Genomic DNA, 15,215 nt, shown 5'->3' on the forward strand with positions numbered 1-15,215 from the left:
TGCATAATCCACAATTACCCAAATCTTTGGTATAAGGCTTTGTTGTTATATAACCAGATATATATCTGTGAAAATTGAGTTAGTTATATAACCAAATATCTAAACAAAAGTTTACATTAATATTAACTAATTATCCACAAATCATAATAAGAGGAAATAAAAAACTAAATATATTTTTAATAATTAATATAAAAATATTTATATATTAGTATATAGTATCGGGTTCTGGTTAAGTTAAGTTGCTCGTACCCTCAATCTGAGCACGACCCAAATTGAAATCGGGTTGAGATATTTTAACCTGGCTCAACTCATATTATAGGTAACTTGACCCAAGCTCGCCCATTAATGGGATTGAGCCAGAGTTGAGTTTGGGCCAGCCCTCCCAGGTTGCAACCCTACTTAATGGTATAGTTAGGTATGAAATGGATTAGAATCATGTGATCCGTAGATAGTTCTTGCTTCTCAGATGCGAATTAAGGGTGCTAATGGGTACCCAATTATTTGAAACCGATTAGTTGATTTTGGGTCTATCATAATGGAGCCGATCATATTTGGGTCCGATTCTAGATAGTTATTTTGAAAAAAATTTAATTATTTTTTATATAAAATATGTTTTAACAAAAAATATTTAAATTGATTTAATAAAATGACTCAAACAGTCCAGTTGATATCTCAATAGATGCCTCAATAAGGGTCGGATTTATAGATTTTTATTCATAAAATTCATCCATTTTATTTGGGAAGAAAAAAAAATCAAAACCATTCAATGACAATCTGGCTAGAAAATATTCACTCGGTCTGTATTCGGTCGACGTGGCAAGTGCACAAAACCATAGATCTTTTTCCTTGTGTATCCCAAAGAATAAGATCTATGGTTCTATGGGCTTTCCACTTCGACCAAGTACAGATTGAGTAAAAAAATTCGCGTCAGAATATCACGACTCCTTAAAAAACCAGGCATGTCACCTTGGCTCTCAAATGAGTCAATGTGATGGGTGATTCACATTGACTCTCCCGCTCAATTACCTCCTTGATTGAGATGACTCGCTTGAGTCAACATAGTCCTTTCTCCCTACTTGAAGAGTCTTGTGTTTGATCACCCACACTCATGATTGGGGGGATAGGGCTGTCCATGGATCAAGTTCGGATCGGTTTTGGGATTGATTTGGGACCAATCCAATAAAGTATCGAACCAAACTTCTTTTGGATCATGTTTTTATTATATATCAAAGTGAGAATACAAACCCGATCAAATGGATCGGATCCAGATCAGACCAAACCCAATAATTGATATTGTCTTGATCCTTCCAACATAAAATTTAAAAGAAGCAAATAATTAAAATCAACCTTATTACAAATCTTGAAATTATTTTTCTTGAAGTCCTTAATTATGCCAATAAAATATGGTAATAAGTTTGCTATAAATAGCGTTTCAAATATTCGACGACTGTAGTGTACTTAACATCGGGATAAAGCTTCGAAGCTTCTTCTCCTTCTTCGCCTATTACGAAATTTGTAAGGCAACCCTCATAGCAAACATGATAGTAATGTGTCAATCCAACTTGTTCTGCATAATCTTTACCTGTTAAAGAAAGAAAAATAAAAAAGAAAATTAAAGAACACTGTTGGGTACTTGGTGTCAATGTTTGAAAAGTAGTTTTTTTATTGTTAGTAAGATAAGTTTTCATGGAGAGGTTTATGATCTTGTCTCAAGGTAATGTCTTGTTACGAGAAAAAACTAGATTATCTCGACTGAGACATTTCAATAACATCAATCTAAAATAGTCTCAAAATATTCAATACTATAAATGGACTTAAAGTTACGTTCGAATTTCGATAGATATTAGAATGTCTTGACTGAAACATTTTGAAATGGTACAAAACTTTAATCGAAGAGTACATCACACCACCAGGCGCTAGTTGAGCTAGTAAGGTTGACTGGGTGTACTCCCCGAGTCAAACCTTCGAATCTCTATATGTCCTTCCACATAAAAGTGGTTATATTTAACTGTTGTCACGTGAATGTGTGACCTGCCAAAGCAAAAAATAAATAAAAATAAAAATAAAAATAAAAATAAAACCTAAGAGTACATCAGCATTACAATAGCTCATCATGGTCGCGATTTATCATATTGCACTCGTATTTGATATGTGAGATGTTGAAACTTTGGAAGAAGGCCAAAAGATTTCAATGTAGTATTTTCAAGTCTAATGAAATTTGTTTAGTATATAGTTTCCTCCATTCACGGGTGAGACATACCCCAGTTAAGCACCGTGACCCTCTTATATTCATAGTTCTTTTCTTCTCCAACAGATTGTTTTTTTGGGGTAAATGATTGTTAACATGGTACCAGAGTGCTGGCTCTTATAGGTCATGAGTTCGAATCTTTGCACCTTCATGGGTGAGGGGGAGTTTTGAGTATATATTTTCCTCTACTCTCGTGTGAGTCATACCTCAGTTAACCTCCGTGACCCTCTTATATTCAGAGTTTCCCCCCTTCTCCCTCTTATATTAATAGTTCTCCTCTTCTCCAATAGATCAGTCTTTTGGGGTAAATGATTGTTAACAAATTTAAAGGGTATTTATAATTAAAACTTAATTTAAGGTCCTAGTTTTTTCATACGTGGCAAACATGTGGGGAACATGGTCCACTATTCAGTCGAACCCATTCCCTGCATCGATCCAATCATATGGTAGTAGTGTGATTGATTAGGGGAAGAACAATACCTCTTATGATAGCTAAGAAATCTTCCTTGGACAGAATAGTCTTGTTCAATACTTTCCCAATAAGTTTTTCCCATTTTTCCACAACTTCTCTTTGAGATAAGATGTTTTCCGGTGGCCTGAGATACAACGTTTTATTAAGTGTACGAGGGTCATCTATGGTTTTGATGGTGTAGGTTCCGATATCCTCCTCGTCCAAGTAGATAACTGCCAAGAAAAAACATTAGATCTTAAGTGGTGCTACCATGACTACGTTAGAAAGATTTTAAATCTTACCTAGGGTCTTTGGGCTCACATGGATTACCATGTTGCACAAATAACACCTCAACACTTTAAAGTTCATGCCATAGATCATATTAAAAATAAATAAAAGAAATTTTTTTTTTTTGTTTGACTTGATCCAATGTTTTGAACAGGAACATCCACCAAACTCCCAAATTTAAAATTTAATTCCAACGATGAAAATTAACATTTTTTAAACCTCGGTCGAAGCTAATGTTTTCAAGTACTATATCTTTACCTTTTTGGTTGGCATCTCCAAGCAAGACTACACTCTCCCTTGAAGGAGTGATCTTACCCGGTTGACATAGGCCACCGATAAAATATCCGGCAAAGCAATTTGCGGAGACATAAGTGAAAGGAATCCTTGCATCTTCGATCGCCTTCCTCACCACCATCTTGTCATCAAATGTAACCCTTCCGGGTTCCATGGCATCAGCCATCCGCGCTGGGTCCGTGCCAAACTCCGATGGCAAGAAACGCTGCAAATATGTTCATATATCTTATTTTAAAAAAAATAAAATGCTAATGTGCATTAATCTCAATGATCTCTACAAGCGAAATACAAACAAGGAGTAAGAATAAGGATTAAGTATAGACTAACACTTTACCCTTTTGTACACGAGGCGAGGCTCATATAAATATCGAGATCAACCTTATAAAAAAAGATCAATTTGGTACGAACTCACGAAAAATTGTCTTAAAATAACAAAATCGGAATTATTAAGTTTAGTTGTTAATTTATATTAAATGAACTACAAACTTCCATGCGTTCAGTAGAAATTAATAAGTAAAACTCTCAACAATGATTAAACGCCAACTAAAACTTGCAAAATAGACACCTATTCTATAGAAGAGTAATGATTAAAGGTGGACACCGCGCTTAACAGCTTCACCCACCTAACAAACCACCTAATGACACGTGGTAACTTGGTATTGATTAAAATAATCTTGACACGTGGCAACTTGCTATTTGTCTGTTTTTAGAGGTCACATATCACTTATATATTTATTTAACAGCTTAACGGACTCATTCATTAACAGTAAATACAGCCTCTTTTCCACCTGAACCTAATATATTAGTTTAGTTTACCTTGACATTGCCAGCTTCTTTAATAGCCTCAACAAGCTTGAGCTGAAGAAGGATATGGTGACTCCTGATATGAACACCAGAAATGGCACATATCACGACATCAACTAATTTAACAGCATCGACGAGGCTTTGATGATTATTAAACGAACCCTCGATGAGTTGGGCCCCTTGATCTTTGAACGACAAGAGCATCTGAAGCTTTTCGATGTCGACACCAATCTCGGGTCGATGGAGGATGTAAGTAATGTGACCATTGGCCAAGCTAGCCTTCACAAGCCTCCTACCTATGTAACCTGTGCCCCCTACTATAAGAACTTTACTATTAGCCATCTTAATTAATTTGCTTTTCTTTTGTTCTTGGTTGCTAATGAAAACCAAGCCCATGTGTATATATATAAGAAGTGAGTGTGAATCTCAAGTCTAAGTAATTAGTTCGGTTGTCGTTGATTGACCATCAATGCAAGTAACCTATGTTGGGGTTACTTGCTTTGAAAACTAGGAGAAATTTTTTTATTGTTAATTATTTAATTGGAGATGGTTAGGTCGGTTGGGACAATCACTTCGTCATACTGCGTTTTCGACGACGTCACAATTGCATTAAAAACGACTATTAAAGGCTATTGTTAATTACGACAATTTTTAACTGTCGTTTAATCGTCGTTCTAATAGAATCACCGACGGTATGTAATAAGTAAAAGTTGGGGTGCCAATAGTCATTCTAAAAAAATTCCTTTCAGAATGTTTACATTAGCTCGACTGTTCTCGATTCTCTCTCTCTACTCGTCTATGTCTCTCCTCTCACTCTCACTCGACTGCTCTTCTCTCTTTACTCTGTCTGTCTTCTCGCTCTCTCTCTCTCTCTCTCTCTCTCTCTCTTACTCGATTTCAAGAAGAAGATCAACTTTCTAAGTTTCGATCTAGCGTATCTCTCTCTCACTTGACTCCCTCTCTTATAATCGATCAAGGTATTTTTCATTTTGGAAAGTAAATCGATCAGAATTTTTTGTGAAAATAAATCGATCGGAGTTTGATTGAAAGATCTTCGCTCGATCTCTTACTCACAGAATCTATGATTTTGAAGATGCAATCAGATTTCGACTTGCAAGTTTTAGGATATAATCGATTGGTGTTTGATCGAAAGTTTTAGGGCTTTGTTCGATCTCCCTCCTTTTGCTTGGTTTGTGATCGAATATTCAGGTATGTTAAAGTTTTTTATTGAATATCAGATTTTCCTTAATTAATTTAGGGTTTCAAATGTTTTCTTCATTGTTAAAGCAAGTTTTAAGCTGTTTGATCCCTCCTTCCCTAATCATTTTAAATTACTTTCTATTGCAGAGGAAATCCATATAAGATCGCATTTCAGCAACTAAGTTTCGATTCCTCTCGGATTTGACGAGAGTTTTTGCTAGTTTTTTTTTTTTTTTTTTTAAATCTTAAGGTATGTTAAGGCTTTTGATCGAAACTTAGATTGTTCTCAATTATTTTAGGGTTTCATATTCTAATTTTAATGTTATTTGTCAAAATGCTATATATTCTCGGATGTTAGTTATTTAATTGATATAATTATAAAATCTTCATCTAATTTAAATTCAACTGAAGTTCTTCATCAATTTGTTTAAAATATCTTGTATACAATTGAAATTCTTCATTAATTTGGTCTATATTTTGGGATATTTTTATTTTTGTGCTAGTAAAAATTCAATTGGGTATGTTTTGTTTACTGTGTTTTATGATCCTATGAAGAGAGGTATTACTTATTTAGTTTTATTATGATGATTATACTAGCGTGCACAGCCCCCAATCCCGTGCACACACATTCATGAGAATTACACAAACGCTCATCTGTATTGAGTTAGATTTCTCATCCTTCTTTTGTAGAGATAATATTGTAAAAAATGGAAGCTAAGTGGGAGAGAAGTTAAGAAAAAATGGAAGCTAGATTTCGCATCTTAGTCCTGTTGTTCCTTTTGGAGTGAACTCTTTACGGATTTTAAATGTGTCTATTTTGAAGACTATATGTCTAGGTGGGAATTGTAATGCAATGATAGTCGATAACCTCCTTTATTATCTAATAAAATCTTTTTATCTATATTTATGTTTGGTCTGTTACTGAACACGTGTATCGTTAGCCTGTTTGGGAAACATAAGTATGCTACTCTCATCAGATAGATTTCAATAATTTAGTTTTATAGTTTCAGGTCTAATGGCTATCAATAGAATGATAAGTGAATTCTTTTAAATAAATTGACTTAAGGATTGGAATTTGGATTTGTGTGCTATGCATAATCCACAATTACCCAAATCTTTGGTATAAGGCTTTGTTGTTATATAACCAGATATATATCTGTGAAAATTGAGTTAGTTATATAACCAAATATCTAAACAAAAGTTTACATTAATATTAACTAATTATCCACAAATCATAATAAGAGGAAATAAAAAACTAAATATATTTTTAATAATTAATATAAAAATATTTATATATTAGTATATAGTATCGGGTTCTGGTTAAGTTAAGTTGCTCGTACCCTCAATCTGAGCACACCCAAATTGAAATCGGGTTGAGATATTTTAACCTGGCTCAACTCATATTATAGATAACTTGACCCAAGCTCGCCCATTAATGGGATTGAGCCAGAGTTGAGTTTGGGCCAGCCCTCCCAGGTTGCAACCCTACTTAATGGTATAGTTAGGTATGAAATGGATTAGAATCATGTGATCCGTAGATAGTTCTTGCTTCTCAGATGCGAATTAAGGGTGCTAATGGGTACCCAATTATTTGAAACCGATTAGTCGATTTTGGGTCTATCATAATGGAGCCGATCATATTTGGGTCCGATTCTAGATAGTTATTTTGAAAAAAATTTAATTATTTTTTATATAAAATATGTTTTAACAAAATTATTTAAATTGATTTAATAAAATGACTCAAACAGTCCAGTTGATATCTCAATAGATGCCTCAATAAGGGTTGGATTGATAGATTTTCATTCATAAACCATAAATATTAAAATTCATTCATTTTATTTGAGAAGAAAAAAAGATCAAAACCATTCAATGACAATCTGGCTAGAAAATATTCACTCGGCCTGTACTCGGTCGACGTGGCAAGCGCACAAAACCATAGATCTTTTTCCTTGTGTATCCCAAAGAATAAGATCTATGGTTCTATGGGCTTTCCACATTGACCAAGTACAGATCGAGTAAAAAAATTCACGTCAGAATATCACGACTCCTTAAAAAACCAGGCATGTCATCTTGGCTCTCAAATGAGTCAATGTGATGGGTGATTCACATTGACTCTCCCACTCAATTACCTCCTCGATTGAGATGACTCGCTTGAGTCAACATAGTCCGTTCTCCCTATTTGAAGAGTCTTGTGTTTGATCACCCACACTCATGATTGGGGATAGGGCTGTCCATGGATCAAGTTCGGATCGGTTTTGGGATTGATTTGGGACCAATCCAATAAAGTATCGAACCAAACTTCTTTTGGATCATGTTTTTATTATATATCAAAGTGAGAATACAAACCCGATCAAATGGATCGGATCCAGATCAGACCAAACCCAATAATTGATATTGTCTTGATCCTTCCAACATAAAATTAAAAAGAAGCAAATAATTAAAATCAACCTTATTACAAATCTTGAAATTATTTTTCTTGAAGTCCTTAATTATGCCAATAAAATATGGTAATAAGTTTGCTATAAATAGCGTTTCAAATATTCGACGACTGTAGTGTACTTAACATCGGGATAAAGCTTCGAAGCTTCTTCTCCTTCTTCGCCTATTTCAAAATTTGTAAGGCAACCCTCATAGCAAACATGATAGTAATGTGTCAATCCAACTTGTTCTGCATAATCTTTACCTGTTAAAGAAAGAAAAATAAAAAAGAAAATTAAAGAACATTGTTGGGTACTTGGTGTCAATGTTTGAAAAGTAGTTTTTTTATTGTTAGTAAGATAAGTTTTCATGAAGAGGTTTATGATCTTGTCTCAAGGTAATGTCTTGTTACGAGAAAAAACTAGATTATCTCGACTGAGACATTTCAATAACATCAATCTAAAATAGTCTCAAAATATTCAATACTATAAATGGACTTAAAGTTACGTTCTAATTTCGATAGATATTAGAATGTCTTGACTGAAACATTTTGAAATGGTACAAAACTTTAATCAAAGAGTACATCACACCACCAGGCGCTAGTTGAGCTGGTAAGGTTGACTGGGTGTACTCCCCAAGTCAAACCTTCGAATCTCTATATGTCCTTTCACATGAAAGTGGTTATATTTAACTGTTGTCACGTGAATGTGTGACCTGCCAAAGCAAAAAATAAATAAAAATAAAAATAAAACCTAAGAGTACATCAGCATTACAATAGATCATCATGGTCGCGATTTATCATATTGCACTAGTATTTGATATGTGAGATGTTGAAACTTTGGAAGAAAGCCAAAAGATTTCAATGTAGTATTTTCAAGTCTAATGAAATTTGTTTAGTATATAGTTTCCTCCATTCACGGGTGAGACATACCCCAGTTAAGCCCCGTGACTCTCTTATATTCATAGTTCTTTTCTTCTCCAACAAATTGTTTTTTTGGGGTAAATGATTGTTAACATGGTACCAGAGTGCTGGCTTTTATAGGTCATGAGTTCGAATCTTTGCACCTTTATGGGTGAGGGGGAGTTTTGAGTATTTATTTTCCTCCACTCTCATGTGAGTCATACCTCAGTTAACCTCCGTGACCCTCTTATATTCAGAGTTTCCCCCCTTCTCCCTCTTATATTAATAGTTCTCCTCTTCTCCAATAGATCAGTCTTTTGGGGTTAATGATTGTTAACAAATTTAAAGGGTATTTATAATTAAAACTTAATTTAAGGTCCTTTTTTTTTTTCATATGTGGCAAACATGTGAGGGAATGGTCCACTATTCAGTCGAACCCATTCCCCATATCGATCCAGTCGTATGGTAGTGGTGTGATTGATTAGGGGAAGAATAATACCTCTTATGATAGCTAAGAAATCTTCCTTGGACAGAATAGTCTTGTTCAATACTTTCCCAATAAGTTTTTCCCATTTTTCCACAACTTCTCTTTGAGATAAGATGTTTTCCGGTGGCCTGAGATACAACGTTTTGTTAAGTGTACGAGGGTCATCTATGGTTTTGATGGTGTAGGTTCCGATATCCTCCTCGTCCAAGTAGATAACTGCCAAGAAAAAACATTAGATCTTAATTCCAACGATGAAAATTAACATTTTTTAAACCTCGGTCGAAGCTAATGTTTTCAAGTACTATATCTTTACCTTTTTGGTTGGCATCTCCAAGCAAGACTACACTCTCCCTTGAAGGAGTGATCTTACCCGGTTGACATAGGCCACCGATAAAATATCCGGCAAAGCAATTTGCGGAGACATAAGTGAAAGGAATCCTTGCATCTTCGATCGCCTTCCTCACCACCATCTTGTCATCAAATGTAACCCTTCCGGGTTCCATGGCATCAGCCATCCGCGCTGGGTCCGTGCCAAACTCCGATGGCAAGAAACGCTGCAAATATGTTCATATATCTTATTTTAAAAAAATAAAATGCTAATGTGCATTAATCTCAATGATCTCTACAAGCGAAATACATACAAGGAGTAAGAATAAGGATTAAGTATAGACTAACACTTTACCCTTTTGTACACGAGGCGAGGCTCATATAAATATCGAGATCAACCTTATAAAAAAAGATCAATTTGGTACAAACTCACGAAAAATTGTCTTAAAATAACAAAATCGGAATTATTAAGTTTAGTTGTTAATTTATATTAAATGAACTACAAACTTCCATGCGTTCAGTAGAAATTAATAAGTAAAACTCTCAACAAAATAAAGATTTCCTTTCCGAGTTGTGCTTGAGTAAAATGACATCAATTCTCACATTGCTCATGTGGAGGTGTACAGATAGCCATAACACTTTTCACTCGTATCTCGATGAAAAACATCTATGGCTCTGTACATACATACACATCAGCAATGTGAGAATCGAAGTCAATTTTAATGTTACTTCAGCATTTTCCTTTCCTATGTATTAACCAAGAGTTGAGATCCCATACGGTGTCAAAGATCAGCCTGTTATCCCTAAAGTAACTTTTATCCGTTGAGCGATGACCCTTTCACTCGGCACCGTCGGATCACTGAGGCCGACTTTCGCCAATGCTCAATGGGTGGGTCTTGCAGTCAAACTCACTTCTGCCTTTGCACTCGAGGGCCAATCTCTGTCTAGCCGGAGAAACCTTTGTACTATCTTTTTAATTAAAATCTATAGGAACATCTCTATAGTTTTCCTTGTTTTTATTCAAATCTTTTTAGTCAATTATTTATATTCAAGAAAAAAAAAATAGAATTATATTATTAAATATTAGTTTCTATAGAATGGAACGATGTCTACGTGACACAGTTTGATTAGAAAATAAATACATTGGGCTAAGTGAACAGTTTGATTAGGGGCTTGAGGTATTTTAAACGCCACCTAAACCTAATATATTAGTTTAGTTTACCTTGACATTGCCAGCTTCTTTAATAGCCTCAACAAGCTTTAGCTGAAGAAGGATATGGTGACTCCTGATATGAACACCAGAAATGGCACATATCACGACATCGACTAATTTAACAGCATCGACGAGGCTTTGATGGTTATTAAACGAACCCTCAATGAGGTGGGCCCCTTGATCTTTGAACGACAAGAGCATCTGAAGCTTATCGATGTCAACACCAATCTCGGGTCGATGGAGGATGTAAGTAATATTGTGACCATTGGCCAAGCTAGCCTTCACAAGCCTCCTACCTATGTAACCTGTGCCCCCTACTATAAGAACTTTACTATTAGCCATCTTAATTAATTTGCTTTTCTTTTGTTCTTGGTTGCCAAAGAAAACCAAGCCCATGTGTATATATATAAGAAGTGAGTGTGAATCAAAAGTCTAAATAATTAGTTGGGTGGTAGTTGATTGACCATCAATGCAAGTCACATGTGTTGGACTTACTTGCTTTGAAAACTGGGAGCAATTTTTTTATTGTTTATTATTTAATTAGAGATGGTTAGGTGGGTTGGGACAATCACTACGTCATATTGCGTTTTTGGCGACGTCACAATTGCGCTAAAAACGACTACTAAAGTCTGTTATTAATTGCGATAGTTCTTAACTGTCGTTTAATCGTCGTTTCAACAGACTCACTGACGGTAATAATTAAAAGTTGGGGTGCCAATAGCCACTCTTAAAAAATTCCTTTCAAAATGTTTATAATAGCTCGACTGCTCTCGATTCTTTCTATCTTCTCGTCTCTGTCTTTCCTTTCACTTTCTCTCATTCTCACTCAACTGCTCTTGTCTCTCAATTCTGTCTGTCTTTTCGTTCTCTCTCGAATCCATCGCTCTCTCTCTTACTCGATTCTGTCTCGATTTCAAGAAGAAGATCAACTCTTTAAGTCTCGATCTAGCATGTCTCTCTCTCACTCGACTCTCTCTCTCTCTCTCTCAGAATCGATCAGAGTCTTTTTCATTTTGGAAAGTAAATCGCTTGAATTTTTTTTTTTTTGAAAAGAAATCAATCGAAGTTTGATCAAAAGATCTTCACTCGATCTCTCACTCACAGAATCTGTGATTTTGAAAATGCAATCAAATTTCGATTTGCAAGGTTTAGGACAAAATCGATTGGCGTTTGATTGAAAGCTTTAGGGCTTTGTTCGATCTCTCTCCCTTTGCTTGGTTTGTGATCGAATATTCAAGTATGTTAAAGTTTTTTATTAAATCTTAGATTTTTCTTAATTAATTTAGGGTTTCAAATATTTTCTTCATTGTTAAAGCAAGTTTTAGGATTTTGTTTGATCCCTCCTTCCATAATCATTTTAAATTACCTTCTATCGCAGAGGAAATCCATATAAGATCGTATTTCAACAACTAAGTTTCGATCTCTCTCGGATTTGACACGAGTTTTTACTAGGTTTTTTAATCCAATATTAATGTATGTTAAGGCTTTTGATTGAAACTCAGATTGTTTTCAATTATTTTAGGGTTTCAGATTCTAATTTTAATGTTATTTGTCAAAATGTTATATATTCTCGGATGTTAGTTGTTTAATTGATATAATTATAAAATCTTCATCTAATTTAAATTCAACTAAAGTTCTTCATCAATTTGTATAAAATATCTTGTATACAATTGAAGTTCTTCATCAATTTGGTCCATATTTTGGGATATTTTTATTTTTGTGCTAGTAGAAATTCAACTGGGTATGTTTTGTTTACTGTGTTTTATGATCCTATGAAGAGAGGTGTTACTTGTTTAGTTTTATTATGATGATTATACTAGCGTGCACAGCCCCCAATCCTGTGCACACACATTCATGAGCATTACACAAGCCCTCATCTGTATTGAGTTAGATTTCTCATCCTTCTTTTGTAGAGATAATATTGGAAAAAATGAAAGCTAAGTGGGAGAGAAGTTAAGAAAAAATGGAAGCTAGATTTTGCATCTTAGTTCTATTGTTCCTTTTGGATTGAACTCTTCACGAATTTTAAATGTATCTGTTTTGAAGACTATATGTCTAGGTGGGAATTGTAATGCAAGGATAGTGGATAAGATTGTTCTTTTGTCTTTTCATGTCACTGTAATGGCTAGGTCCTCTCAACCTCCTTTATTATCTAATAAAATCTTTTTATCTATATTTATGTTCGGTCTGTTACTGAAAACGTGTATCGTTAGCCTGTTTGGGAAACATAAGTATGCTACTCTCATCTGATAGACTTCAGTAATTTAGTGTTTAAGATGGTGTATGGAGTTTATAGTCTCAGGTCAAATGGCTATCAACATAATGATAAGTGAATTCTTTTAAATAAATTGACTTAACGATTGGAATTTGGATTCGTATGCTATGTATAATCCACAATAACCCAAATCTTTGGTATAAGGCTTTGTTGTTATATAACCAAATATCTGTGAAAATTGAGGTTGTTACTGGAATGGTTGAGCAACATATGTTTCCATTGGATTTGTTTGAGTCTTCATTTCTCACTCCTCTTTTGTTGTTTGACAGACTTTAATTGCCGAAGCTAGAGTTTTGGACCTCGGACCAAAATTCATGCCCATCTACATTCACAAGCTTTCAGTAAGAAGTTGCCTACCACTTCATCTTTTTTATATTTTTCATTTTGAATATAATTTTTGTTCCTTAAGAATGTGTATCTGCTTCTTCTAGATTGAGCGAAGGATCTGCCATGACGATGTTGAAGGATAGGCTGTAGAGTGGCTTGAGACAACATCTACGCTGGTGCTCGACTTATGTACAAAGAAGCATTCTTAGAGGAGAGGTAGTCCTGGTAAAACTCGGCCACTTGAAGATGTTGCATGGGTCATTAACACATGTGACTTGAAACCAAAGCAAAATGTGTTCTTAGTAAACAATACACAAGAGGTAGGAACAACCCAAGAAGCGATAGCAACTGTCTTTCTTCTTTAGTAGCTTTGATTGAAACATGTTTCGAATCTAATTTCTTCAAAAAATATTTTCTAATTTATAGAATAGACTTGTAATGGTCTAAAACATCTTTAAGCTCTATATCTATGTGTTTCATATTGCTTGCATTACTATTCATTTGGATGATCCTATATATATATATATATTTTTTGTTGGGATAAAGCTTTGATGATGACGAGCGTATGGATTGCAATGTACTCTTTCCCAATTTCTTTACTTTATGATTTTTTCCTCTTGCAAGGTTTGTTGAATATCAAGTTAGTAAACAAGAAATTCATATGTATCACTTTTCAACAAGTGTTCATCTCTCTGTTTTTCGATACATTTTTATTCCCTTGTGTTCTCTTAAAAAACTGTGAGGACAGCTCTTGGTGTGTCACCCCTATTAAGAAAATTTCAATTCACCAAGGAAAGCTTATAAGAGTAGATATTGTCTATTAAGAAAATTTCAATTCACCAAGGAAAGCTTATAAGAGAAGATCTTGTCATCCATGCTTTTGTTTATCTTCGTTTTTGTTTGATTTCTTTTATTTCAAGCATTCTCTTGTTTTTGGTCCCAGGTGATATTACTTATAATTAATCAATTTTACAAATTTATTCATTTGCAAGCAATAATTCTATCATAGTTTCAACCAATCTGACAAGCTGATGTTTGCTCTTGCATGTACATATTGTCAATGTGGTCCAAAACAGAGATGATGCTTATTTCTCTCATTAGATTGTATTAAATTAAACCATGCCAATCTAATGCCCGTTAAATGTTATTAGATTATTTAAACTTACAATCAATAACATTCTTATATGTTCTTCCACTTTTTTATTGTCAATTAGTATTCTCTTAGTTCTGAATAACTTCTTTCTTGGATTTATAATACAAACTAGAAACTTGATCAATGGCTTAAGAGATTCATTTTATTTTTCTTACTTTCCTATTTGTGGATTTTGTATCAATCCCCCTCTAACATTTTCAGAAACAAACCATCTGCTTTGTCTAACATTCCAAATTTAAGAAAAATAATAATTTTTTTCTGTATTTCAAAAAAATAATTTTTTTAATGATTCATTTTTTTCAATTTATAAATCTAGAATTTTTTAATTATTATAAATCAAGAAAAATGACTGTTTTGGTTTGTCGCAATTAAAAAACCACTCATTTTAAGACGACTCCTTGTGCGACTGTAGGAGTAGTTGTTTTTGGCGCATTATGACGTAGTGAATATAAACCCTTGTGGGTTCAAAGAGATAAGTCAATCAGGAGCCAAGCCAGGATTTTTGGTCAAAGGATGGTCAACTGATAATCTTGGTTTCCTTCTATAAAAATATTGTGCTTGTCACTACAAATGATGATTGGCCAATAATCTCAATAATTCCAAAATCTTAGATTTAGATTTGTAAAATAAATAAATAAAACTTCGGTTTAAGATTAATATCTCAAAATTTTATTTTCAAGAAAGGATTTTTAGGGAATTGAAGATGATGGATTTTAGAAAGAAACTCAAAAACATCATTTTGATACATCTCAAAAAAATTCCAAATTTACGAAACTGTTTTGAATTTATCTGAATTAACCAAACCAAATTGAATCTCATTCGAATAATT

General features: G+C 34.0%; 2 protein-coding genes and 1 long non-coding RNA gene across 3 annotated transcripts; 1 reads left to right on the plus strand and 2 right to left on the minus strand.

Moving 5' to 3' along the window:
• Window positions 1-1,189: 1,189 nt before the first annotated feature.
• LOC147383784 (bifunctional pinoresinol-lariciresinol reductase-like) lies at window positions 1,190-4,473 on the minus strand. The gene is made up of 4 exons (XM_086424730.1): window positions 4,098-4,473; window positions 3,246-3,486; window positions 2,729-2,932; window positions 1,190-1,582 (listed from the first exon to the last, which is right to left on the minus strand). Exons 1-4 carry the CDS (start codon window positions 4,425-4,427, stop codon window positions 1,419-1,421), a joined length of 939 nt encoding a protein of 312 aa, XP_086280856.1. The 5' UTR covers window positions 4,428-4,473; the 3' UTR covers window positions 1,190-1,418.
• A 3,226-nt stretch (window positions 4,474-7,699) lies between these two features.
• LOC147383785 (bifunctional pinoresinol-lariciresinol reductase-like) lies at window positions 7,700-10,993 on the minus strand. Its single transcript, XM_086426346.1, has 4 exons — window positions 10,641-10,993; window positions 9,405-9,645; window positions 9,104-9,307; window positions 7,700-7,968 (listed from the first exon to the last, which is right to left on the minus strand). Exons 1-4 carry the CDS (start codon window positions 10,971-10,973, stop codon window positions 7,805-7,807), a joined length of 942 nt encoding a protein of 313 aa, XP_086282472.1. The 5' UTR covers window positions 10,974-10,993; the 3' UTR covers window positions 7,700-7,804.
• A 439-nt stretch (window positions 10,994-11,432) lies between these two features.
• On the plus strand, window positions 11,433-14,364 carry LOC147383786 (uncharacterized). Its single transcript, XR_015172979.1, has 3 exons — window positions 11,433-11,868; window positions 13,176-13,247; window positions 13,338-14,364. It is a non-coding gene; the product is annotated as an uncharacterized LOC147383786 (long non-coding RNA).
• Window positions 14,365-15,215: the final 851 nt, after the last annotated feature.

Source organism: Akebia trifoliata, chromosome 15 (genome assembly GCF_017979445.1).
Source record: "Akebia trifoliata isolate Shusen 1 chromosome 15, ASM1797944v1, whole genome shotgun sequence".
Lineage (NCBI taxonomy): Eukaryota > Viridiplantae > Streptophyta > Magnoliopsida > Ranunculales > Lardizabalaceae > Akebia > Akebia trifoliata.

What these genes read in the sequence shown, in the direction of transcription:
- LOC147383784 (XM_086424730.1), bottom strand. Translation starts at nt 4,427, where the DNA reads ATGGCTAATAGTAAAGTTCTTATAGTAGGGGGCACAGGTTACATAGGT. An exon ending in AAGAAGCTGGCAATGTCAAG is followed by an intron (nt 3,487 to 4,097) that starts GTAAACTAAACT and finishes ACATATTTGCAG; the next exon opens with CGTTTCTTGCCATCGGAGTT. An exon ending in TTTCTTAGCTATCATAAGAG is followed by an intron (nt 1,583 to 2,728) that starts GTATTGTTCTTC and finishes TTTCTTTAACAG; the next exon opens with GTAAAGATTATGCAGAACAA.
- LOC147383785 (XM_086426346.1), bottom strand. Translation starts at nt 10,973, where the DNA reads ATGGCTAATAGTAAAGTTCTTATAGTAGGGGGCACAGGTTACATAGGT. An exon ending in TGGAGATGCCAACCAAAAAG is followed by an intron (nt 9,308 to 9,404) that starts GTAAAGATATAG and finishes TTTTCTTGGCAG; the next exon opens with TTATCTACTTGGACGAGGAG. An exon ending in TTTCTTAGCTATCATAAGAG is followed by an intron (nt 7,969 to 9,103) that starts GTATTATTCTTC and finishes TTTCTTTAACAG; the next exon opens with GTAAAGATTATGCAGAACAA.